A 26,559-nucleotide genomic window follows, 5' to 3' on the forward strand; every position below is an offset into this window, starting at 1 on the left:
TTTTAAGTATTTTTCCTTATGTTAGTGTATAATTTTTTTTTAGATAACTACTGTATTTATAAAACTGTCGGTCACGATAATCCTAGACGTGCTGGTTCGTGTTTTTTTTGAATAATTGAACAGCAAAAAACGCGTATGCTTTTTATTAGTTTTATTGAAATTTGATCTGTCGACACCATGTCATTAATGTGGGAAAATAGGAAAACTGAATGAGAAAGAAAGAAACAGAAGGCAAAGTAGATTATATTGTGGTATTATTTCGGATACCAAATTTTGTCGTCGTTCACTAGCTGATTGTACGCCTTGCGACAGTTGGTTAGCCTTCCGCAAATCGTCCTGCCGGGTTTATTCAAGTTAGTTCGGTTGATAGTGACATCGCAAAGAAAAGTTGCATTTTTCAACGCTTTACCGTTGCTTTTCAGGTTAGGACAATCGACAACCACCGGCAGGTTTTCGATGATGTCGTCAGAGGCCGCACGACGACTATCTGCATCTCCTTCCGATATGATGAGCTTTAAATTCTCCTGCTGACAATCGAAAAAACTGATTTTCACGCCGTATTCCTGTTTCAGACGCTCCGCATTTTGACCCCCTCGGCCAACGACACGGCCATAGTCCCGATTCAAAATGTTCGTTAGAATAATCCTGCTACCCGAATCCGTTCGCTCAACATCCTTGGAAATAATTAAGAAATCCTCGGCCGGAATGTCTTCTGGTTGGCGTGTCGAAAACTGGCTGATGTCGAGATCCATTGGAATCGGTTCAGGGATCGGTTTCTGCTCATTCGTGCGGTTTTCGGGAGTTATCGTAGCCTGTTGGGTTGAGACTGGACGAGACTTTTGTGTGGCTTTGTTGAGACGATTGACAGTCTGGTGTGGTTTGGAAATAAATCGGCCGAGAGTTGGCCCCTCATCTTCATCAAATCCGTTCTGCTGGAATGACGTTGCTGGACTGTGGTGGTGGCCGGTGAGTGGTTGTTCCGGTTGAGTCCAAATCGATTGGAGACTTCTCTCATATCCAACGATTTTAGATGGCTGGGTAGTATTAAGCTTAGCCTGAGCGATTGTTTCTTCCAGTTCCGCGATCCGCCGGTCTTTCGATTGATAAACATTCAACAAATCCGTTTTCAACTGAATTTCGGAGGCCGTAAGGTGACGGATCATCTGTTGGAGTTGTACTTTCTGTTCCCTTTCGGTATGAAGTTCCTGCCGGAGATGTTTCGATTTCGACTGGGCGGATTGCGCTTGCTGGGATAGTATTTCATTCTCCTTTATAAGACGGTCGATGAGCTCAGTCATGGATGTTAGACCGAATTTGGCTTCTGTCACCATCGGATTTATTGTCCACCTCACTTCTTCAGGTATAGGATTCGTCGTGGTAAGGAATTCTTGAAATATTTGCAGGTTCTGGCACAGGGCAGGGATGTGGCCGTACTCTTGCTGGACGTCAGCGGTGTTCATTGGTTTGAATTCAGGTTCTGGAGAGTTGATCTCAAACTGGTACATTTTTGGAGTTTGATTTTAGACTCTAGTAGTGAATTCACCGTTGAGAAATGTTGTATGTCTACTTCTGAATTGAGTGGTCCTTATATGCACTTCAGAATGAGACACTTGATTAGCAAGTACCCAGAGGAGGTCATTTTCATTAATATTTTATTTTAGTATAAACTCAAGTTCAAATGTTTTTGGATTTTTTTAAATTTCATTAATTTACCCTCATTATTCAATCATTTTAATGGAGAAATATTTGAAAATTATTTTCATAATCATTAAAAGGAAAATCGAGTATGGAGAGATAGAGAGAATTCTGCCATAGTGACGGACTGTTTTACTCTTTGTGCGTGAAGATATTAAGCTCATACTAACTTTTTACCACGAATTGAATTTACCCATTTTGTATTTTATTATCGCCTGACTACATATGTAAAATTGATAAGAGCACAAAAAGAAGTCATTGATACTGTGTCTCATATAAGACCAGTATGAATAAACACGATATCTTAATCTCCTATTTAGTGACCTAAATTCCCCGCAGCGATTAATTCTCGAAATAACTATATTCCAATCCATTTAAATTCAGAGGTTAACCATATCAGTGTCTAAGGCCTTGTAGTGTACATTTCGTCTTGCGTAACGAAGACACTCGCAGTGTCAGTGTGTCCGCATGGTCCGCACTAGCACACACAATTTTAGCCACCTAGTGACAGCCTACATACCTTTGCATTCATGCGACTGGACGGAACGGATGGATTGCTTTCGACCCCTTAACAGCTCAACGTCATCCGACTATCAAGATTCAAGTGTAAAAGAGAAATTATTTTTAGAAAAAATAATCAATCTCACATGTTAAATAGAGTGGAAAGGCTAAAAAACGATCTATCAACATTTTTAATGTGTTTGAGGCAGTTAAAGATCACACTATGCTACGTGTATCATTTTTTAATAACTGCTCAACGTGTAACCTGCAATAAATTTACTCCTTTAACAATAATCTCAAGACTTCTCAACGTGAAAAACGCCATCTAAACTAGGAAGAGACTAGGAAGAGAGTTCAGAGGTATTTACTTAATGTAATAGCTTACGATTATCATTTTCCATTGAGCATACGTAGTACATTTCAAAGGCAAAAAAGCGCTGCATCGGGAAAGTTGTGAAAGGGTTGACTGTTGCATTTTTTTGTGAAAAATCTACATTTCGATGGATGAAAATTAATAATTGTTAAATGCGATTCAAAATAAGATTCAGTTTCCAGTTCAGTCAAAGATTAGATAAAATCTTTCTGTATTGGTTGTTGAAAATTTGCCTGGGGTAAGAGCACATTATTTCATAATATCACATTAACATTTTAATCATACATGGTCAGCAAAGCCATTCGACTCAACCCTAAAATCCAAATCCAGGCAAAGTAAATGCCGAAACTAACGGGGGAAAAATCTCAATTAGAAAATAGTTGCTTCTATCGGAAAACATTGACAAATATCGTACCGTTAATCTCTTGGCTTGTATCATTTGGAAGAGGAAATTCTACAGAGATTGCCGTTAGGACTGTATACAGACGATTCGCTTCAGCCGGCGAATGTTTGTACGTTACCCAAGGCTCCCGACGAGAACTCAAAACACTAAGTGCCAACCTGAAAGCTTGTACAAGCATTTTCAGCCTACGATCTGCAGCGTAAGGTGTAAGTCCATCAATTTCAGTTTGATGCTGAACAACGAAAACAAGTGTTTTCAGTAAATGAGGAATGCACAAGCACTTTTTCACTGTCAATAAAAGAAAAAAGTATTAATCGATGATAAAAATTTTTAGTTTGATAGCAACAATACGATTTTCCGTCGCAGGGGAAGTTAGCATGGTTGATAGAGTAAGGACCAGCTTTTGAGAGGCCTGAAACTGATCTTCTGCCGTTAATGATGGATAAGCATCCTTTAGATTTAGAGCAACTCTCTCAAGTAGGCAACCTAGAAAACGAATCACGATTAATCTAATCAATTTATTTCATCAATAAAATTAAAATTAAGAAATACTAAGACAAAAAAATTAACTAACCGGATTGTCGGTTGCAAATTGGAGATAAACCAAAGCAGGCTATGATGGCTGACAAGATACTCATCATATCGATAAAGGATGTCCGCCTTACTTCTGAAAGAACGGTCTGAATTAGGCGGTCTTGCTTCGGCTTTTCAATAAACGGCAAAATATGAGTGATCCAGCAACCCAAAAATTCAATGTGCGATTTCAACCTATCTGTGTTCTAAAAAAATATTCGCGACTCTAATAAACAGCACAAAAATTCCCACAAGTACCATATGCAATTTGTAAAATACTTTGAGGCTTTCCAAGTTGCTGCATATCATTTCAGCTACGCTAGGTTCACTGCTATGGAATAATTTAACCAAATTTTCTTGGTCCGCACCGGAAATCATTCGCATTTCCAACTGTTCCAGTACAGTCGTATAGGAAAAACCTGTAGAAAACTGTTAAATGGTTTCATTTTAAAATAAGGAAATTTTTTAAATTTTACCGTTATTGGGGACAGAGGAAAGAAGACTGAATTTAAGTGTCTCGATCAGAATTGCAGTGTCGGTAGCATTATCAAGTCCGACTGTAGATTGATCGCTGAATTACATGGCAATTTTAGATAAAAAAACATTTTCCTTTCTTACGTTCGTTATTTGATGAATCCAAACGAAATAGCTTAAAAGCTTCAGTTTGAATCCCAGTTTCAACAGTGGCAATTTTCCGCCCCTCAGATTTCGTCATTTCGAAAGCCGCTCTGAAAAAGGTTTTTATTAGTACAAGGTTTATAAACGTAAGATCGTTATTTGTTAACAGACCTATTTAAAAACTTTCTACCATTGGGGGATTCTTGAGCTGGAGTTGGCGGCACTCTGATGTTCTTCTGTTGATGCTCTTTGACGTTCTGTTCAATTTTTTTGCATTTGTTACGCAATTCTTCTAGTTCCAATTCCTAAAAATAACCAAGTTTAAAACAGATTTAATAATCAGAATAAAATATCAAAAATGAACAAGATCAAACCTTAAATTTCATTTCAGTTTTGGATGCCTCCAGTTGTTTTGAATACTGCATATCAATTTGTGTGACTTTCTTTTGCAACGAAGATATCTGTTGATTTGCTTCAACCTCCCTCTTCTCCATCACTGATCTTATGTTTTGAAGATCAGCTCGTAGGATGGTGGTTTCACCATTTTTCACAAGATTGGTTTCAGATAACCTACGATTCTCTTCTTTCAGTTTTTCTAGCTCTGCTGCATCTATTAAGTTGGCTGAGGCTATGCTTTTGTTGATTTGGGGTTCTATCAAAGACAGAGATCTGCTCATTGATGGTGCAACTTTTTGACTTGCCTGTTGAACTTGAGGCTGATGGCTAGTACTAGGTTGTTTGAACTCGAAGGTATACTTGGGTTTACATTCTGTGAAACTAGTTTCTGGACACTGTGGCTGGAGTTTTGGGGAGGAACAGAAGCTGGCTTGGGTGGCAAGCAAAACACATTCTTCAACTACATCAGCATCTAGATCGTCATCTCCCCAAAGGTCATCCATGTTTTAAAGTGTTAAAGAGAATTTAAATTATTAAATATCTGACCCTGATAATCTGATATCTATCAGGTATCTATATCTGTGCAGCAAACACTCACACCCCAAAGGAAGAAATAACTTCTCTTATTCAGGTCAAGTTTGAAAAATAACAATCAATTTAGTTTAGAGTCTTGGACCTTGACTCAATTCAAATCTCGTAAGCTCGGCAGTCGGCACCCAGTCCACCCACTACCCGATAATCAGCAGCCGACAAAACATTCATTGCTGATCGCGTTGCCAGTTTAACAGTTTTCTATATTTTTGTTTTTCGTCTAATTAAAATTTTGTAAGAAATTTACTCAGATGAAACTGTTGAACATGGCTCTTCTGTTGAATATAAAATACATCATAACTTTAAAAAAAATCTTCCAATTGTCACCATTACACTAAATTTTTAGTGATCTAATCCCAACACCAGGAAATGCAAAATAAATCGCCAGTCCTTCTAAATTATAATTGGGTGCTTTTCATTAAGTTTAAAATGGTTTGAACGGCTTCGCTTTATTTTCAAGAATTGCAGATTCTAAATGCCAATTAATATTTAAAAATCGTTTCATACAAACTAAGAGGCAAAATGAATAAGACGAGGAAAATCGAAAACGGATAAGAGGGGAAAAACACTACAGCTCGTACAGCATGTATGTGTGTGAGACGAATGGAGTCGCATAACACAGCTTAAAGATTATACATCGAATATACAATGAGAACGTTAATCCAGCTCGTGGCTGCCCTCAGCACTGACTAAAGACTCATTCTCTTCCTGGGTTCCATTTTTCACTGTGTGATGTTTTGCGCTGTTCTTGTGTCGACCTACTTGTACAACTGTTTCAGTAAAGCCAGTTTGTGTCACTCTGAATACAAACAAATTTTAAAACGCATTAATTATCAATATCGAATTAAAATTTTAATACAGATTAGTAACTATAGTTGAAATAAAAAATACTAACACTCGATCTAATTCCACGATTTCCTCGTCATCATCATCTCTGGTCAAAAGAAGGTAGGGATTGTTTACGGCAGGGCGGAACTTCGAAGCGGTCATTACAAAGAAAATGTATGTTGCTAGCTCGAAGAAAAATTCATCGAGCCACTCATATCGGAAAGGTACCGTAATCTAAAATGAATATTAAGATTTCAATATCATAAGAAAGTGCCAAAGTCTGCCAAATGAATATACCCTCAGAAGGTAAACGATGATTCGAGTAAAGTAAACGTAGCAAACAACTAGGATATAAAAATGCCTAAAGAGCTGGAGCTTGCGCAATGAAGCAGCCGCTTTCCCGTCAGTTTGACTTGCTTCCTGCAGATGACGAATTGACCTGCGAAAGAAGATGAAAATGTCATGAAGTCCAGTTATAATACGCAAAGGTTACTTACCAGACTACAGGGAAAAGAATTGCTCCACAGCACAAAAGATCTACCAGGATAAATACTTCATTCCAAGTCATATGAGCAGCTTGACCAGCTTCCGATTCTTCAGTGATAATGTAAGCCACGTTGGCAAGCACCTTAACGTATACGATTCAAAGTCAGTTGTCTTTCATGTTAAAACTTTAAGATGTGGTTTTATGGTAGGCAAACCTGTAATGGAACAACGATCATGAAGATCTTCTTATCCTTTCCACTAAGAATGTGTTTGAAGAAAGCCCATCCAGTGCCAATGAGTACGATAGTGATAAAAAGTACGGCGCCCTTCAGCAAATGGGTGATGTAGTAGAGAACAGCCCACGTTTCGATGTGAAATCCTTCGGTTTGGATGAAATGAAAATTGATTCCGTGAAAAGCTAATGACAACGACTTCAGAAAGACTAGTAAAGCCATCAAATAATGGATTTTGTATACATCCTCTCGTCTGGAAAATAAAACGGAAATATAAATACATGTTTACATTTCAAAAGGAAGAAGGACTTACTTGCTTTTGCACAACACGCCTACCCAAAAACACCCAGAAGCAAGGAATACTGTTGACATAATAAAATACAACATCGGCAATGGCATTTCTCCAGCTGATAGGTAGTTATCACCGTTGGTTTCGGTAACCTCAATCTAAACATTAATCAATTAACAATTTAATTTGAAGTCATTATGGTGTTTTAAAAACTTTGCTTACGGTTAGGTTAATGGGAATTATTTCGTCATTGAAACAGCGATGGAAATAAAGGTTGTACATGCCTTCTTCTTCTGAATGTCTTATGTTTACTGTGAACTAAAATATGGGAAAGTTTTCATTAAAAAGTATTAAGAAAGATGAACTATTTATCCATACATTTGTTGAAAAGGAATTTCCATCTGAAGAAGAAAGTGGAATTTTCAGTGTGTTGCAAGTAACACTAACATTTGAAGCCTCAGCAACATCTAGAGATTCATTAAGTATGTTTCTTTTGGTTCTAGCATTTCGACTGAACAAACTAGAATCACTAAGTTTCTCAGCCACTGAATTTCTTTTATTTCTTGGGTCATCCACAGTAATAATGTTGCCAATGGAATTAAACCTGCTGGAGCACCGAACTTTCAATCTGTAATATTTTTTCATACATTTATTTATTGAACCAAGGCACACACAAAAAATATTAAACTTTTTACTTACAATTTTTCTTTGAAATCAAATTCAAATCGAGCAACAGCTGTGTGATCTAGTTCTTCATTTATTTCCAATCTTGAACTACAGATATCCCGTTTGCTATCTAAGTATGGGTTTGCAGCATCACTAAGTGTCCTATCCAAACTAAACCCCAGTCCTGATGTTTCTTGTGCTTGTTTCGAGATTGCCAAGTTAGAAACTGTAACATTCAAGATGCCACCTCGAAGAAACCCGAACATACTAACAGGTATGCTTTTTCGAGTCTCATCCTAGGAAAAGTTACGTTCATAAACAATTGCATGACAAAAACGAATGTTTTCATTTCAATAATTATATTTACCTTTAGATCAAGATGATGTTTTCTACCAACTGAATTCTTAATGGAAATTGCTATGATGAGCAGAAACAGTAAAAAGTTTTTCCGTAAATACATAATGGTTGTGTTGGTTTTCCATGGATCCTCTGACGATAGTGACAGAGGGAGGAGCCTAGGCATCCTTGCGCTCTTTAATCGATATAATTTGCCTGTTAAATCGATTCACATTTCAATCGACACAATTTTGGAGCCAAATTCCAATTTCAATTCAAAGGTTAAGAATATTGCCCACCAATTTCGAATAATATCTTTGAAATCTTCAAATTCAAACAAACAAAATAAAAAACGATTCAAATAATTGTCTGTATTATTTCCTGATGAAGTAGTGTTGCAAATTTTGAAACGTGAAAAATAATCAAATCAATGAATTTTTTCCTGCATACGAAAAAAGAGAACAGGTATTTGAAAATTAGATAATACCTTAAGTTATAACCTCCATGATTCCTTGGCAAAAGTGAAAAATTAAACGGTACAGGATATGGTTCGCATATTGAAATTGGAGACAGATCGTGATAACGTTTCGTGACGAAGCACGAAGGCCATATGGGAAGGGCAAAACCGGATGCATCCCAAAGCACTGCAAGGATCAGGAACGCAATAACGAGCCACAAATTTGCCAGGGTATGTTGAATAATTTCCTTCCTCTACTCTGTTGATGCAGAATACCTTTGGTTCCAACCGTTTCTTACCAACGAATAACGTGTCGTTCCAGCTGGAAATTTTCGGTGCTGTAACTAACGTATCCATCCTGGCAATCAGTCAAACTGTCGTTCGGATCCGCAAACGAATAATATGGAAACGTTTTGGTGTACAAAGTGGAGACAAAATTTGGTATACGCACAGATCCAATCCTGTCAGGTAATGTAGTCCCACTTTTGCAGCACCAGATCTTCTCGTCGAATAAAATTTCTTGTTGGGTTGACGAATTTCCGCGAATTTCCTTGGATTTCTAAAACAGTTTGATTTGCAATTGTGGCGTTGAAAGCCAAAATAGGTAACAAGCCAAAATAACTACGAGAGTATATATAGCCATAGTAGACTACACACGACTGCTGGTTGCGCTAAAATTCCACAATATCCCCTTTGCGACAAGACGAATGTACATCCGATCGATCCGATCAAGTATTGGCTTCTTCCGCGCGGACACTGCAGCGATAATCGCCACCACACTGGCTTGATGGACACCTGAAATAAAAATAAATAATAATAATTATAATAAATTTATAATGGTATAAAAAATCTTGCAGCGAAGCATTTTTGACTTATTCACATTAATTCAACGATTGATTTAAAATTTTCTTTTGTGACTGAAATTAAATTGCTCGAACCTTAAAAATTTCATCGATTCGTCGCTGCTTTAGAACGTCATTTTTTTCTAGCATTCACTTGTGAAGCCAATCCGGATGGATGGACCCTGGATACAGGGTTAGCAACGCCTTGCAATTTGCAAGGCGGCAGGGATAGTAATGATTTTTTGGATCCAACCTCCAAGACGTTCGATGTGATAATTCCAACCTAAAATAGTGCGAATGTCAAAATCCGTCATGAAATTGTCTTTCAACCATTTTTTCAAATAATGGCGTTTAACACTTGGCTCAGATTGAAAAATTGCCAGCGGAATAGCTCTGTCCGTAACAAGGGACCCTGCAAACAATTGAAATGTAAAAAGTCCTCATCATTTGTTGTCCAGTAACAACTTAGCATACCTTCTGGTTTCTTTGCGACAACTTAACCCAGCATCTTTTACCACCTGATCACCCAAAAATTCTGCCAAACGTTTAGATAGCTGTACTGATGGATGTTGACTTTTGACCACCATATTCTTCTAATTTGCGTGACATTGATCGATTCTCGGTAATCAGCTCAAATATAGGAGAAGTTTCAGGGAGGTTTTCGGCTTTTGAATATAAAGTATTCGGACAAACGCTGCTCCTCTTTGGCCGACTGTTCTTCGCGGGGAAGCTGATGGAAAGCTCGTGCATGGGCATACCAGGGATGACGGGTGGAAATTTTTCTTGTTTCAACTGCTGCTGGATTCGTGGAAACTCACCCCGAGTAAGCTGGCATGAAATGAAAACGTCCACCACGCCTATAACAATAAATGACCATTTAATGAAATAGCAGTATTCTCAATAAAATTAACACTCAGTTTCCGCAAAACAACGATCTTACCACATCATCCATGACATATGTTACGTTGACACTGGGCCTCAGGGCTCAGGCTGATTGAAATCACAGGATGCACAGACGCTTTCGTCTACCATCGCCGAAGGTTGGAGACGATTTCTTTCGATCCTCTTTATTACGCCTTATTATGATTGTTTCGATCCTCTTTATCATCTGGGAAAAAATAAATAAAAATTCCCGAGGCAGCTATATACATAGATCAGACAAATATATGCACATATGTGTGTAAAAGAGTCTCTCTCGCGGTTGCTATAGTAGACGGCCCTTTTCAATAAATATAATACGGGTAACTATAACGATATAGAAGCGCGAGCCAAACTGTGTGTGTATATCGTACGCAGCAAGGCCATTTTTTTTACTTTATTGCGCATATATATAGCCAGTTGGCTAAATAGCGCACTTGAAAAAAAAAATACTACGGGTGCGCATCTTTATCATCTATATATGCTCTTCTCTCTCCACAGAAGCACATCAGCGTACTTCACTCGCTATAGACAAATATGAACTCAATCGACGAATAATTCATAATCCCTCTCTGCTCTTGTTGATCCTTCGACCCCTATGGACTGAACTGTACAACACACGCCCGAAATGCGAATGAAATAAGAACAAAACCATTGCGCACTCGTTAATACATATCCTTTTCTTTCTCATTATTATGTCACCGATTTGCATATCATAGACTGTGTCTAATTGTTCTTCGTACAGTGTCCTCTCGTTTGACAATGCCCTATATGGTATAATATTACATACACGGGGAGACTTGAGTGTGCAAAAAGGCAGACTGACGAGTCAGCGCTTCGAAAAAAAAACATTGCAGCTGCATGTGTCCGCTGTTGTTGGTGCGGATTAATATCATGACAATGTTTCACTTGTCTTTGACGAACGACTAGTCAACTGTTGATAAATGCCGCTATACTATAATGAAAAATTTCATTTTCAATCCATGAACTTTACTTGGTAGTGATAGTGAATCTATTCATGCAGAAATTTACGCAATATTTCAGAACTAAGGAGTAATAGCTATAACTGGTCAGATGTCGCTTGCGTCACTTTGACACGCCGATCTAATTTTAAATATGTTCAGGTTAATCTCTCAATTTAATTCACAGTGCATTTCGGAGATATTGGTATTAAGAATTATGTTAGAGCAATTAATTAAGAACAACTGAGAGTTTCAGTGTTTCACCATTTACCTAATCTCAGCACGTTCTTGAAAACACGTTGAACGTGTGAAGTAAGTGACGCTTTAGATTAGCAATCAATCTTTTCACTCTTTCTTGATCGTTGTGAGAAAGTCAAGCATTATAAGAATCGCGTCATGTAAACAGTAGACTAATAAATCTGCGTAGAAAAAACTTTCATTGCTTTCGTTGTGATAACTACATAGAACCGAAAAGCTGACACGATTTGTTACGCAAGGCATCGAACAATGCAGTTCATTAATTCAATCGAATGAAATCGCAGATGTTATGGTAGAAACACGTCAAAATATTTGTTAGCGAGACTTTTTGACTTTTTCTGACTGCATCTTCACCAAGATCTTCACAAGCCCTTATGGTGATCAACTTCTTCGCTATCTTCAAATCTTGCTGTGAGTTGCACAGTTACAGTTATGCAAAATTCCCTCAATAAAACTTTTATACTTAAGAACGTTTTATAATCGAAAGCGGCCGAGAAAAAAAGGAATAGGAACTGATTAGTCAACGTGATTAACTACAACTTTGGTCTAAACAGTTACATCATTCAAATGAATTTCGACAAATATCGGATAACGCTCCCGTTTGTTTTAATTTTTTTAACGAACACTATTATTGTTATTACAATGCGATACTTTAAGCTGATTTTTTGAAAAATATGTAGATATCAAGCTTATTTGGCCGGGTTATTATAATGACAACACGTGATCCAGAGTAACGAAAAGATATTACTTATATTCTGGATTGTAAGCCAGTAAAATTTACATTCATCAAACGCCAGTGTTGAGAAATTAGCAATAGAATAACAGAGTGGAGAATGGTGAATCGCTTCCTCATGTTATGGATGGTCCCTTTTCCCAACACTACGGGTTTAAATCACACTTCATTTTTCATTATCACAAATCACATTAGATTTATAATAAATAATTATCACATGTTCAAGTGATGCTAGATATAGGTTTATATCTTCAATTAAATGAAGGCAGATGCGTGCAACAGTTAACTAGTTACGTGTCAACGTCAATATTAGTAGCTAAACGTATAGTTCATAAATAAATAAATGGGAAAAGTGCAATCCATCCAGTGAAACATTCAAAAGTGTTTGAATTTTAGTATTCATAATTTAGTAGTATAAAATAATTTAGTGAAATTTCCTTTGTATTATAAAAAATAACGAAAAATAACCGCCGAGGAGGAATCTATTCATCTCGTAATAAATGTTTCTGATATACGACGCCGATACACAAGGATAATTTTCTCATTCTATTCCTCCATATGGCTCATATGCCATCGACATCAGCATCACAAACGAAATCAACTCTATAAATCTAGACCTTCTTTTATACAAGTAGATTAGAGAAACGACGCACAAGAGAAGGAGAGAGAGATAGTCTTGTACATACAAAAGGGCGCCTAGATCACAAAAGACACACGTATAGACATGGCCATCATGTCGGAGAGAACGATCAATATGTTTTTTAAGACATCTACTCTCCTCTATATAGATAAAGGGATACATAATATTCTAAATACGTAGTTGCATATATACAATGTATAAATTTATGAATTATATAAGCTCCCATTTTCATTAGTCGAAGGTTGTTTGCGGCCGGCCCCTTTTTTCCCTCGAATTTTTCTTCTTCTTCTTCTTCTTCTTCTTCTTTTTTTTCGGTTGAAAATGTGCCGCCTATATGGTTGGATAGGAATATACTACGTGGGGGATTATAAACGACCCTTTGATGATATTGTCTTGGATAAATCAATCGACCCTTTGCCAGCGCGCATGTTAACAAAAATATCTCCTCCGCGCTCCTCCGTGTTTGTGTGTGATGCTGGCGCGATGAATAATTCAATCTTGATATTTTCATTGAAGAAAAAAAAAAAGAAAAACAACGGCAACACAACACTGTCGGATCTATTCTCCTGTTTTATAATATAGAAAAAGAGATTTTCTGTATAGGGACAACGGTGCGGTCCAATTAAGGTCATCTCCATCTCGACAGCCTTTTCGCTCTCGTCTCTCGTCTCTCTTTGGGTCCGCGGAAAGAGTATAAAAATGTCGATTGATCCAAAAGAGATATAATATAATATTTAATATCAGAAAAAAGAAAGAAAAACAACCAAAACAACTTATATATACAACTTGGGCTGCTGATGATGCTATGGCGCAAGAAGAAGCAAAAAAAAAAAGAAGAAAAAGGGTTGACAAATATTTCCACCAGAATACCGCGATTCCGGCGCTATGTCAAATTCATTCATCGACCGCAATAATCGGTGCTTTCGGGTATGTCGGGTACATAGTCTAATTCAGCTTGTTTCGGTTTGTTAAACGTGTAACCTATATCCCCCATCTGCATGCAGTCCCAGCAAAACAAAATAACATGCCAAAACGATATGCCGTCAGCATCCAGCATCAAAGAAAACGGTTTTGATATCGGAAAGAGTTTATAAAAGACACAGCGCCAATATTGATTAACTCGAGTCGGAGAGACGATCTATATACACGGAAAAAGTATTGGCCGTCTCCGAGTTGTGCTTCGACGGCCCAGTTCTATAGCGTTCGGCACACATTTGGAATGGACCGACGCGATGTATGATGGACAATAAACTCTATAGGAAATTAAAGTGTCGACTCTGAAAGAATATTAGAAAAAGGAGAGCGGCGCTCACTGGAGCGGGAAAAATGAGACTGGGAACGAGTCGAAAGAACAACGAAAATCCAATCTGTTATGGACTAGAAAACGAATCACAATAGGCTATATTATACGAGACGATCGTCTCATATCTTAGCTCGAGCTATAGCTATCAATGCTCGATGGCTGCCATATCGGCCAATTCGAGTCGAATTTCCTAGATCGGAAAATCTGACACCATCCGATCGATCGAAATTCACAACCGAAAAGTTTCGAGTCAAACGACGACCGATATCCGCACAAGTGTAGAAGAACAACGGACCCAAATGATACAGCGTATGTACAAGTTGAGTGAGAGCTACTTTAACTTAACGCGCAAATAACGATAAAGACGATAAAAAATAAATCTTAAACAAAATTTGGTGAAAGAAAAAAACTGAATGCGGATATTATGTAAGAAGACAACAAAAGAAATTCCTTGCATCCGCTGTTTTGCTTATTCTTGGCTGAATAAAAAAAAACAAGAAATATAGGACGACGACGAAAGAAACAAATCAAAATGACGGGCAGCAAAAAAAAAAAAAAAGCAAAGCTATGTGATGTGTTATAGCGCCATACAAGAAGATGTTATTGCCTTGTTGTCAATCAACTCTCGCCTGCCGGGTGCATCATGCACGGTCAATTTGATGGGATTCTTCTGGCGGAGAAACGATGGCCGCCATTTTGCTGATACGCTTAATACGTCAGTATTTGGATATTTTCTGTGAACAACGTATCTTGCCATGAATTCACGATGAACGGTGAGGATCGAGTCTTTCGATGTCCGACCTTCACGACATATTTGCTGGCACGGACGAAGCCCGTTTGCCGTAGCATAAAGATTCACGAGAAACTGAAATTTACAGCCTAGTCCCTTGATTAAAGAGATTAACGGAACGGATAAATGTAATACCCATCCGTGAACTTAAGTTTTTTGACGTAATGCATCGATAATTGATGTCTCAATACTTATTTTTTCGACGGTTTAACAGTTTTACCAATAATTGTGTAGTATTAAAAACCACTCCATCTTGAAGATAGGCTATTGTTAAATATTATTGATAAGTTTAAATTCATTAAGAGTTACCAAGCCTATTTTCTGATAATCGAAATGATTACATTTATCTTACAAATATTGTCACCTGTAATGCGATGTAGTCAGACTCAGATTCGAAAAGCTGTAGTATTGGTAGTGTAATGCAATATTCATATTTAAAAATTAAATTTCACAAGTATATAAAGATTATCTTTTTCCAACTCTAGCTGGCATTCTTACTTCCCTTGAAAGAATTGCCGTATGCTAACAATTGCAGGTATCGCCGTTGCGTTAAATCAATGTCAGCCAACGCAAAGTGCTTCTTGGTGTTCATCAATCAGATTTTTAATATTAGACGCAAATCTAAATAAAAAAGCTGTTCGAACGGCCGGCTCCGTCGAAAACAAACGCGCGTCTTAAAACGGAAAGGGCGCCCGAACCGGTCCAGCGACATTTCTAATGTAAGAATCATGATTCAAAGTAATTATTAACGCTAGAGCCGGTATATTATTAACGGGAATGACGATTAATCCCGCTAAATCCCGCTAAATATCGGTTTTGTACGTTGAATATAAATTTTAATTTCCATATAGGCTACGCTCACGCCGGTCAATTTTTGCTTTTTTAGTGAACAACTGAACATGACGTTCTAGATTAAAAGATTCATTAGCGTAATTATTATTCGATATTCCCGTTGGCACTGACGTCCATGAGAAAGAGAGAAACGCCGCTCTATGCACTCGATGGGGTCGCTTAATTCTCCCTCCGCTAGATGTCAGCATAGCTTGACAAAATAGCTTGAAAAAATAGCGCGAAAAATAGCTAGGTGCTGAGTTGAGGTTGAGATTAAGGGGTTGAGGTGCTGGCTGCTGGGTTGAGGTGCTACATATGGCACTAAAAACGTGCCATAGCCATACTATACACAATACACCTTTTGGAAAATGAATGGACAAGCGCAGTTGTGTATCTGAGCAATAGATCACGGCTATATCATTGATAATTCATCCGGAATGAGCGTCGACGTCGTCTGGCTGGCTGTGTTGAGTAGTAACACGGAGGCCTTCGGACGCGTATTATTTAACTGGCCGGGCTCTGCATCGGACACGCATTGTGTGTGTTACCGCCGTGTCGTAGTGGCGGATGTCTCTCTTTCTTTCTCTCAGTGGGTTCACTTCAATACATTTTTTTTCTTTTCCTCTTTTCTATGTGCACTTGTGGTGAGAAGGGCCATTCCAACTGTCCGGCATAAATAGCTGTGACGCCATTTCGATCAAACTATGGCGGCACCGTCGTCGTTATATATTACAAGACTCGTAATAGCGCCCCGCCCACTCGATTAACTATTATATTTCTATAAAATCGCTGGACATTTTCTTATCATAAAAATAGATTGTGTACGTTGTTTTTCTTTCACGGTTAATTTATCGTTTAGTCGGCCAAAATAGAGAATTAAAGAAAATGGTTTTTACTAAAATGAAATTTGATTAAAGCGGATTAAAGTTCCAGATCGAAAAGTATTTTCAAAGCCGTGCGTAAAATGGTGGTGGACCAGAGTTCTGATGGCGTTAGCACATCAGGCAGTTTGTTTTAGCTAAAACGGGTGGAAAGTCATCGATAGAATCACCATTGAATCTTCCCCCCAGACGAAACAAGCCACTGAGAGTTTCGATGCCATCGAAACCAACTTGAAACCGAGCTTGAAACGAAGACCCTATTCCAATAAACCGTTTTGTTCCATAGCAGACGAGTATCCTTACCTATATAGAACCCTTATACTAAACCTCCCATCGTAAAGCCTTTACGGTAAAGGCCTGTATGTAAAACCAGAGCTTGAGATACGACATAGCCTAGATCCGGGTTTTGACCATTTTTGTTGTTGGCTTTTTCCCGTTGCTTTATACGAATAGAACCGACCCTTGATAAAAAATTTCGATCATTTTTGCCACGTCAAGTGAACGAAAAAGGAAAAGAGAATTTGACGCGCTCCGGGAAAATATACATTGTGTGATTCATATTTACGTACGTCCCGCCCACTTCATTTTTTTTTTTACCACCGTTTGGTAGAAGAAATGATAATAGACGGCGACGGCCGCGACGCTTATTATCATTGCCCACTATACACAGGAGTAAATATTTCCCTTTTATTCTCCTCTGACCGACGCCGTTCTGCACCACTCGTTTCATATCGCAATCGGATGTTGTCCATCTGTTAATGCCTCTGTCTATATGTACACTCGCTACATTAAAACGTAGCCACAGTCACAGTTTCCCCACGCAAAAAAGGAATAACAGAAATCAAGAAAAAAAAGTGCTAGCTATTATATTGCAAATATGTTTTTTAATATAACAAAAGAAAAATATCTAAATCAGTTACGCAAGTTTTTTTCCCTTTTCATTCTTTATTTTTTAATTTTTTCTACCTTTTCTCCTCGGTCGGTTCTAATAATAGAAAAAAACACCACAAAAAGGGTGATATTTCCAAGGAAATGTATACACACACCAAGAGGATAGAAACGGCCCCCTCTATGCAATTCGAAAGAAGAAGAAGAAAAAAAAAGGTTTGAATTACGCGCGCGGGTCCCGCCGTTTGCCGCATCAACGGATAGAGCGTGCCGGCCTCACACAGTTAACAGTTACAGACTTCCCAAAAAAAGAAAAAAAAATATATCGCATATATTGAAATCGTACGGTTTATTATGATGATTATGATTACACTGGGTATATAGATAAGCTCTTTCCGTTGGCTTTTTTCCCGTTTAAATACAGCCACAGCCCTTTCGCATCCATAAGTCCTGACTGGCTAAATCCTCACTTAAATTCACCTGACGAGTGGAAGCATTTCTTCAATCATTAAATAAAATTTCAACAATCATAAGGGTTTTTAAAATGAACTTTGATAATGCTGATATTGCAAACTCGACCCCGAATCCTTAATTTAAATTTCTTATACGAATTAATATTTTGACGCCATTAACGTACTTTTTGTTCATCACCAGTTTAATTTATTAAATTTGGTATTTAAATTTATTTTTTCTTTTGGAAATAAAACGCTGATAGCATGGCTCATTGCTTTCAATCCCTCTCCTTGAAAAGGTCTTGTTACTGAAGCATTTGGTGAAATGTCTCTCTAATCAAGACCACAATGCGCATATCTACCAAGACCAAAATTCTTAATGGGGAATGTGATCAAGATTGGCCATACCATATTTAATCATAAAAATCAATATAACCTTAAACATTAGCTTTACGACCATTTGATTGGTGAACCACGTCTGACATTCAGCTGATCCGTTTCATAATGAAGTAATCAAAAGCTTCCAAAAATATTATAAGAGGCTGTACCTGTTAACAATTTGCATCGTTCTTATTGTAAAATTAAGTTTCTAACCTGTAACAATTGTAATATCGAATTGGATCGCAAAAAGGACAAAGATTTATGCAACGCAGGAAGTCTGTCTATCTTAAACGTTTATGTACCAAATCAAAATCAAATACAACATAAGCTGCTGTAGTTTTGTATAAATAGCAGAACTAGTAAGTGAGCTCTTTTATTACCGTCACTATCAGTTCGATAGTAAATTTAAATGAATTATTGCGACAATCGTGTGCATTTGAACGCTATACATGTACGAACTCTTTTACCGACTAGATGTCGTAACAGGAATATGATATATTCTTCATATTATTCAATTTTAAAATAAAGCGTCTCAACAGGCTTTAAACGACAACTAACAATCGTTGACATTGATTCGTGTAACATGCCAGATATCGACTCTCTTCCAGACTATGGTATAATAATAATTAATGAATAAAACAAATACACGTGTGATATTCTTGGTCATGGCTGATTAACAAAATCTATAATGGTTGAAAAGTAACTCGAATCATCAACCAAATTCAAGTAGCGATCTTATCAGTTCTTACCACCCCACATCCAGTTGACCGGCTTGATGTACATATAATAATTAGCAGTACTGACTGATTGGGTCGCAGATGGTATTAATCGCTTGACGTGTTGTAATTATTTGCGATTGAGATAAAGAACTGTAAGAATAATAATATGGAATACCTCATTTTATATTATGAAAGCGGATCCTTCTCAACGAACTATAATCAATCATGTATCGCAATTCAACAATCTTACCATCAGAATTGCGAATGGGACTGAATTTATAATCTGGTTAGTCTAACGGATTTCGTCGCTTAAATACACCGTAAACATCCACGAATAATTTTATTAATTTATCTCTTTAAGTCTGTTTTATGTCACCAAGGCAAAGGGATAATTTACCTGTAATTTAGAGATTTAAACGTCCGAAAAACTTCAAGTTTAGGAATGAAACCTCAATTTTAAGAGAACACTAAGCTGAATACCGGTGAGTAAGATCAGACATAAAGGTAGACAGATAGAACATGTTAAATAACAATAAAAGCTATAGATTTCAATGAAATCCCTTCACCTACGGCTGCAGAGCCAAGCTCATTTTGATAAAGTTTAATTATCCTTATCTATAATTAGTTATTTCAAATGGAAATGTCAGTCGAACTGTAATGAATAAAATTAAGGGTAGAAATGGCCTAGTGAATGATATTTTTTCTATAATAATTAGTAAAAAACATATGCGCCCAATTGATTTTATTGGACATATATTGAAATTGTATTAATACAAATGAATTTTGACGAATACAGTCTGACGAGTACGTATGTTGATTTCAGAATGCGATACTCTAAACCAAACGCAGTTGCAAGACGATTACATTTTAGCTCACTTGTCATCGCTTGATCAATCCTTATAATCTACTTTATTCTAGCTGTTACCTTTTGCACTATAATGTTGGTTTTCATGCCTCATGGTCAAGCTAATTAATCTCACCTTCAATTTACTTCTCTTGATTAAAATCAACGTTTACTAATGGGAAGTTGAATAAAACATTAGCAACATCCCTTCCTCTTGACTTTTTAAGCAGGTTTGGATTTAGGGGGTGGAGGAGTCGATTTTTAATAGTTACCAACGATATTTTAAGTTTATCCAATTAGAATACTAGTGTCGTCTGCTCTCGTTGTAGCACAGTTTCGGGCTCTTACCTAGCAAGACAGGTTTTCTAATATCGAAAAATGATTTATACAGGGTTGTAGATCTTTTTACGCTGATCATTTTTAATATAGGGTTTAGGGTGTGCAAATGAGCGGAAGTGCCCGTAAAACGCGTTCAAAGTTTTGAGTTTTACGGAGCTGACGCGCTGCCCAAGCCGGCCAGAAAGGGGGTACGAGCGGAGGGGACTGCGCGCCCCCTTGGGAGAGGGGTGAGTGAAAGGGGGTATACCTGGGCCATACTATAACAGACCATGTTTTCCCTTGAGTACCCCATATCACCAGTGGTCTAATGGTCAGCATCCCGGTCTGATATGTCGAAGGACCGAGGTTCGAATCTCGACCAAGTCGAAAAATAGAGAACAATTAAATTGATATCCTATTATAGGAATTTTTAAATTTTTAAAAGACCATAGCATCTGTCACTGCTCTATCATGCGGTCACATGTTGCATTGAATAAGTCAATGTCTTAAGCTTATTGACGGCTAGCTACTTTACCGCTCATGCTTTCCTTTTCGGCTCATGTCAACGGTAGTCTATTGGTCAGCGTCCCGGGTTGACATGCCAAAGGCCCGAGGTTCGAATCTTGGTCAAGTCGGTCGGAAAACGAAGTTCAATTTTGGAAAAATTTAACTTGAAAATCTTCCGGAGTTAGTGGAAGATAGGTATCTTCCACTTCCATTAACTCCGGTGTCATGGTAACTCATATGCATGGTGCATCATGGTAACTCTTCACGACCGCGGAAATATCGTGATGACTTTGAAGAGGACAATGGAAGAAGATAGAAATGACGAAGAGCTTCAAAAATGAGTGTAATCTAACATTTTTGAAAAGTTCGACCACCGATCTTCCACTTCCATTACCTCCGGATGCTTTTTAAGCGAGTTTTTTTAAGTTAAATTTGTCAAAATCTTATTTTTTAATTTTAGTTTTCTAATTGACTTAACCGAGTTTCGAACCTCGGTCCTTTGGCATGGCAGGCCGGATTGCTAACCATTAGACTGCCGTTGACATGTATGAAAAAAGGGAATGCATGAGCCGTATTAACATAAGCCATCGATTAACTAAGACCTTGACTAATGTAGTGCAACATGTGACAGCATGATATACAAGTTACTGGTGCAGTTGTCTTAATAAAATTTCATAATTTTAAAATTTTAAACATTTCGATTTTCTGTTTCGACTTGTCCGAGATTCGAACCTCGGCCCTTGGGCATTACAGCCCGGGCTTATGACCATTAGACCACCATTGATATGGTAACAAAGGGGAAACATGGGCCCGTATAGTATGGCCCAGGTAAATCCCCCTTTCACTCACCCCTCTCCCAAGGGGGCGCGCAGTCCCCTCCGCTCGACCCCCCTTTCTGGCCGGCTTGGGCAGCGCGTCAGCTCCGTAAAACTCAAAACTTTGAACGCGTTTTACGGGCACTTCCGCTCATTTGCACACCCTAAACCATATGTTAAAAATGATCAGCGAAACAAGATCTACAACCCTGTATCAATCTTTTTTCGATATTAGAAAACCTGTCTTGCTAGGGAAGAGCCCAGTTTCGAGATAAGAGACAATCTTAGTAAGTAAGTGTGTTAGTGAATGAAGTTTATTTCGGAAAGATAATTTTTTTGGAAACGTACATGTCTGCACGAGAAATAGCACAACTATTAAAGTTTCAAAAATGTGGTCGTGTAAACTTTGGTATCGTGGCTCTCCACACTCTCCAGTCTCCATGCATGCTGGCGTGGCTCCGTTCGATGCTTCCGACGACATTTACCGTTCCGTCTGGCAACAAGCGTGCTCAACGCTTGTGCAGCGCACCTCCCACGGTCAAACATTTGAGCGTTCAAACAAAATATTTTTAGCTGCGAACGCTACGAAGTCTACTTGAGACTCCGCAGGACTGTATGCTTAACTGTTGTCAATGCATTGTCAATGCTGTCGCCTGACGGGAGTGAGAGAGGCGTGAGCAGTGACGACGCCATTGATACTTTGGCCGCATCATTATGCGCATCAATCGCAATCGATGCCAATACTGACGACTCAAAAAGTGCATCGCTGTCGGAATAAGCCGTGATGGTGAGTTGTTGTTCTCTCTTGTATATATATTTTTCATGTCAACCAAAGTGGGGGGGTCAAACGTTTAGCATCCAGGAGATATATAGGAGGTCAAATTGGTGATGCACTATAGCAAAGCTGCAATATGGGTCTTTGACCTCATTGGGAGCGAACATTTTTCTCCGAGTTCTCGATTGTGAAATGAACTCGTGGAAAACACATACCATTTCGTCAATACTTTGGTGTAGCAGTAATAGTAGAAGAGTACCATTGGAAACTCCGCCTACTCCATCCTGGGTCCGAGCTGGGCCGGTGGTCCCATCACCATATCTTCGGTGTGTATATCCATGGCCCCAGTGAACTAGATTCTCGTTAGTCGACTAGCTCACCTCCTACCAGCCGCACGTGTGTGTCTGTTGTTCTTGCGAGTTACTTTTTCTTGTACGTTTTTCTATAAAAGAGAGAAAGGAGAGGTTCCTAGTTGTGGGTGGAGAGAGAAAGAGTGTTGGTGTTGCTGCATCCTATTTGCGTTATAGAGATAGTTGGAAATGGGCGCCAAGGTTTCTCAGCTTTGCGTAACGACCGCGTAACGACCGCGTAAGTCCCCACTGTCGTCTATTTCCTCCCCCACCAAACCCATAACCTAACCTAGTTGATTATCGAAGACCATTGACAAAAGCACTTGTCCAGCACACTGTTCGGTTGCTTCGAGTTTTATTGAATTGAAATAGTAGAGAAATAGGAAAAAGTTTTTTAAGGAATGAAAAATTGATCGTTCCGGAGAAGAAGAATGGCCAATTTTAAAATGACTTTTAATTGCAGGCCCTGATAGTAATGGTGTGAATTGAAAGTGATTTTGTGAGTGTGGATTTCATTTTTTAATTTATTTGATTTAATTTATTTTTAAAGCTGTTCGATTTGGTCGTGTACCGAAGCGGGAATAGGCCAAGATTTTGGCGACCATGCAGTCGGTGAACGCCAGACTGGCTGAGCGTTCACTTCCGGCCAAATTTGCTAATGAAGTTCAGTTGATGCAATCTGTTGGCCGCGCCCACATGGAGACGTGATATTTCACCCGCGGAAAAGTCCAAATTTTGATGGCCGATGCCCATCGCCAGCCCAACTACACGGCCTACCCACCCACTCTGGTAAATCTGCCGATATTCAATTTCATCATCGAATTTTGCATCATTGCATAAATCTCCTGCCCTTGATGCCAATTTCCTGACTCAACACTCAAGACTTCACTCAACACTCAAGACTTCTCAAGACTCAACAGCCTGGCACTTAATGACTCTGAATTGGGTCTCTTTTGCGCCGTTGTAGTCATCGCTGCCGGTAAGTTTCTTTAAACTAAAATGTTAATTTGAGACATTGAATTAATGAGATGAAATTGAAATTCTTCAGATTGACCCGGATTGAGGAATGTGGAATTGGTGGAGCGGATGCAATCAAAATTGCAATCCGTCTTGGAAAATGTTTTAAATCAAGCCCATCCTGACAAGGCTGGACTCTTTTTGGAATTGTTGCGCAAGATTCCCGACCTGCGCACGCTCAACACCCTTCACTCTGTAAAATTGCTGGCCTTCAAGATGACTGAGCAACAACAGCAGCAACAAAAGCAGCAGCAACAACAACAACAATCCAGTCCGAATCATCACCGTCCGAAAGCTAAACTACATTTTCCTCCTGCTGGAAGCTTTCGGCAACTGCCGCACGGCCCAGAACACCAACGCCACCCAATTCAACAACATCTTCTCCCTGGACTTTGACCAGTCGGGACAAATTGCGGCCGCATCCATCCAGGTGCTGATGCCGGAGCGGGTCGACCGAGGGTCAACCGAGTTTAAATGCACTACTAGAATTTCTCAAAGGTAGGAAAATGACTGCTTTATTTAGTTCGCCATGGTGATGACTGATTTTTTCAATTGTTGCAAGTGGAAAGAAACGAATCACGTTAGTCGGTTTTCGAGGCGTCATTTCTTGCAGCATCGAAACATTTAAACTATGAAAGTCTTTTTTTCGAAAAAAGTCCATTGGCCATGCCCGAGTTCTAATTTCACAAGAAAAACTTTTTTCTTCCAGTTTTTTTAACGAGTCCATAAATTTATAGTAGTCGATCGAGATGAGCCTCGTAGTTTTTTAGCCGTGAGCATCATCAGAAACAAGATGGATCATTTCCAAAAAAATTTTCAAGTTCTTTCTTTTTCCCTGTTTGTGGATAGCACTGGCAGCAATAGCACTTGAAAGAAATTGAGAAAAAAAAATAAAATCGTTCGAGGCGACAAGTCAGACTGTCTAGGATCTTTTTCCCCTATCGCTGGCTTGACCTCGTATGCAAATTCCGTCTGCTGCTTTCATTCTTCGAAAGTCTCTTTACCATCACAAAATTTGATTTTTTTATTATGCAACCGGTCGAGAGAGTCAATCGACGACAACAACTTTTGGCCCTTTCTCTATTCCCCGTGTGTAATAGGAGTACCGACAACAAATTTGATCCATATTAATACGTGCACTAGTGTCTAGTCTATCTATCTTTCTTTTTTGGGTGGTCTGGATCCGAGTAGGAGAATCTACTCGTATTATTCCATGACGAATAAAATTAATCACGATGGGAATAATGAGCTTTTAGACTATTCTAATCGATCCGGGCAGCAATTTTTATCCCTCTTGAAAGTGAGATCCGTTTAAAATGTTGTTTTGTCTGGATGGATGTTTCATCTTGTATTCATCATTACGTTATTACGATTGCCCAAGCTTCAGGGCAATTCAAAAACGTGTTTGATGTTTTGTTTTTATTTCCATTTCATTTTTGTTTTATTAGCGTTTAAACTTTTTGAAAATCGACTTCTTGTGTGGCGCCAAAATGAAATTGTTTAATAAGGATTGAGATTTTTTCTCCTCTCTTTTTTTTGTTGTTGCTCGAATTTAATCTAGGCATCGACCGTTTTTCAATTTTTTAATATCAACATTTTTTGAATCGTAACAATTTTGTATTGAATAATGGCGTAAATCAACGCTGTTTTAAGGGTGGGGCGATGAATAATGATCGTCTTCTTGTGAAATTCAATGTACACAATCAAACTGGGAATTTTTTTTTACTGGCAAAGAAGAAAAAAAATCTTTTCAGATGTGTGTGTGTCTAAGAGAAGCTCAACCGAGATGATCCCCTACACCGAGGTGGGTGAATAATCAAAATGACATCACATGTAAAGGGAGGGGAGATCACCCAACTGGGTGGTGTGTAGGGGGTTTCTCACGCTCTCATTAATGAACGCCTTCGACGACGATGATGATGAGAACAGGTTATATCGCAGAAAGAATAGAGCGGATGCGGATCAATCATCATCAGTCCGGATTAAGAATGTGTCTCTTTTCTGTGTGTGTGTGTGCACTTCTACTGCCAGCGTGTCTTGTATCTACGGAGATGCGATGTTGTTTTTTTGCGATTTGGGAAAATTTATTCGTCGGGATATTGTGGGTTGATTGATTGTTTAGCCCATTTTTAAGACGTCGGCATAACCGGAAAGATTAATATATGATGATGACGCTAATTCAAACTTGTGAATCGGCATTGAGGCGCGTGAACTCAGTCGGTTGTCTCTCGTGATTTCCCTCGAGTCACGATGAAGCGATTAATTTCTCTGGTTCTTTAATTTTTAATGTAAGTTGAGTTCAAGTTAAGATTTTTTAGTCAGGCTAGTCAAACAATTTGTTATCAAGTCAATAGGTGATACAGTGATCAATTCATTTCATCTATTGGTGTTGTTCATCGATGTTAACAATTTTTGGATAGAGCAAGTGCTAATCACTGTAGTCGGGCACCATCACGAATTTGAAACAGGTTTAAGTTCTTCATATAATCTCCCAAAATCATTCTATTCGTATTCTAAGTTGTATTTACACGAGAAACAGCATGGAGTGAATAGCAGCGTGGCGGGTCACGACACCAAAGATCACACGACAACCACGATTTTTTTTGTTCTGCTGTATTACTTCTAGCTACGTACGCGTTTACAGACCGTTCAGTTTTCTAAAATAAAAAAAAAAAGACCCGACCGATGAAAATTCAATTCCCTTGTATTCAAAGCTAACAGTACTTATAGTATAGGGAAATATTAGTATAGGGTACTTATTCTATAGCTATTCGCTAATGTACGTAGGTTGTGTTCTTGTTTTACGAGGCCACTTAAGCATCGTCACTTCCATTATCTTCTTCTATTTCGACGTGTGATTTTTTAGCACCCCGTAGTGTATTGATTACAA

At 38.4% G+C, this 26,559-nt stretch overlaps 2 protein-coding genes across 2 annotated transcripts; both read right to left on the reverse strand.

Annotated features, from left to right (window-relative positions):
- Positions 1 to 2,763: 2,763 nt before the first annotated feature.
- Positions 2,764 to 5,329, reverse strand: LOC124343177. The gene is made up of 9 exons (XM_046796393.1): positions 4,538 to 5,329; positions 4,335 to 4,468; positions 4,164 to 4,273; positions 4,022 to 4,102; positions 3,825 to 3,964; positions 3,547 to 3,751; positions 3,324 to 3,458; positions 2,985 to 3,260; positions 2,764 to 2,917 (listed from the first exon to the last, which is right to left on the reverse strand). Exons 1-9 carry the CDS (start codon positions 5,060 to 5,062, stop codon positions 2,883 to 2,885), a joined length of 1,641 nt encoding a protein of 546 aa, XP_046652349.1. The 5' UTR covers positions 5,063 to 5,329; the 3' UTR covers positions 2,764 to 2,882.
- A 251-nt stretch (positions 5,330 to 5,580) lies between these two features.
- LOC124343160 (protein GPR107-like) lies at positions 5,581 to 8,172 on the reverse strand. The gene is made up of 10 exons (XM_046796356.1): positions 8,020 to 8,172; positions 7,686 to 7,948; positions 7,365 to 7,614; positions 7,209 to 7,304; positions 7,011 to 7,144; positions 6,680 to 6,950; positions 6,476 to 6,606; positions 6,276 to 6,417; positions 6,046 to 6,212; positions 5,581 to 5,949 (listed from the first exon to the last, which is right to left on the reverse strand). The coding sequence occupies exons 1-10, from the start codon at positions 8,110 to 8,112 to the stop codon at positions 5,808 to 5,810; spliced, it is 1,689 nt and encodes a 562-aa protein (XP_046652312.1). The 5' UTR covers positions 8,113 to 8,172; the 3' UTR covers positions 5,581 to 5,807.
- Positions 8,173 to 26,559: the final 18,387 nt, after the last annotated feature.

The sequence above is a fragment of the Daphnia pulicaria genome, chromosome 1 (genome assembly GCF_021234035.1).
Source record: "Daphnia pulicaria isolate SC F1-1A chromosome 1, SC_F0-13Bv2, whole genome shotgun sequence".
Lineage (NCBI taxonomy): Eukaryota > Metazoa > Arthropoda > Branchiopoda > Diplostraca > Daphniidae > Daphnia > Daphnia pulicaria.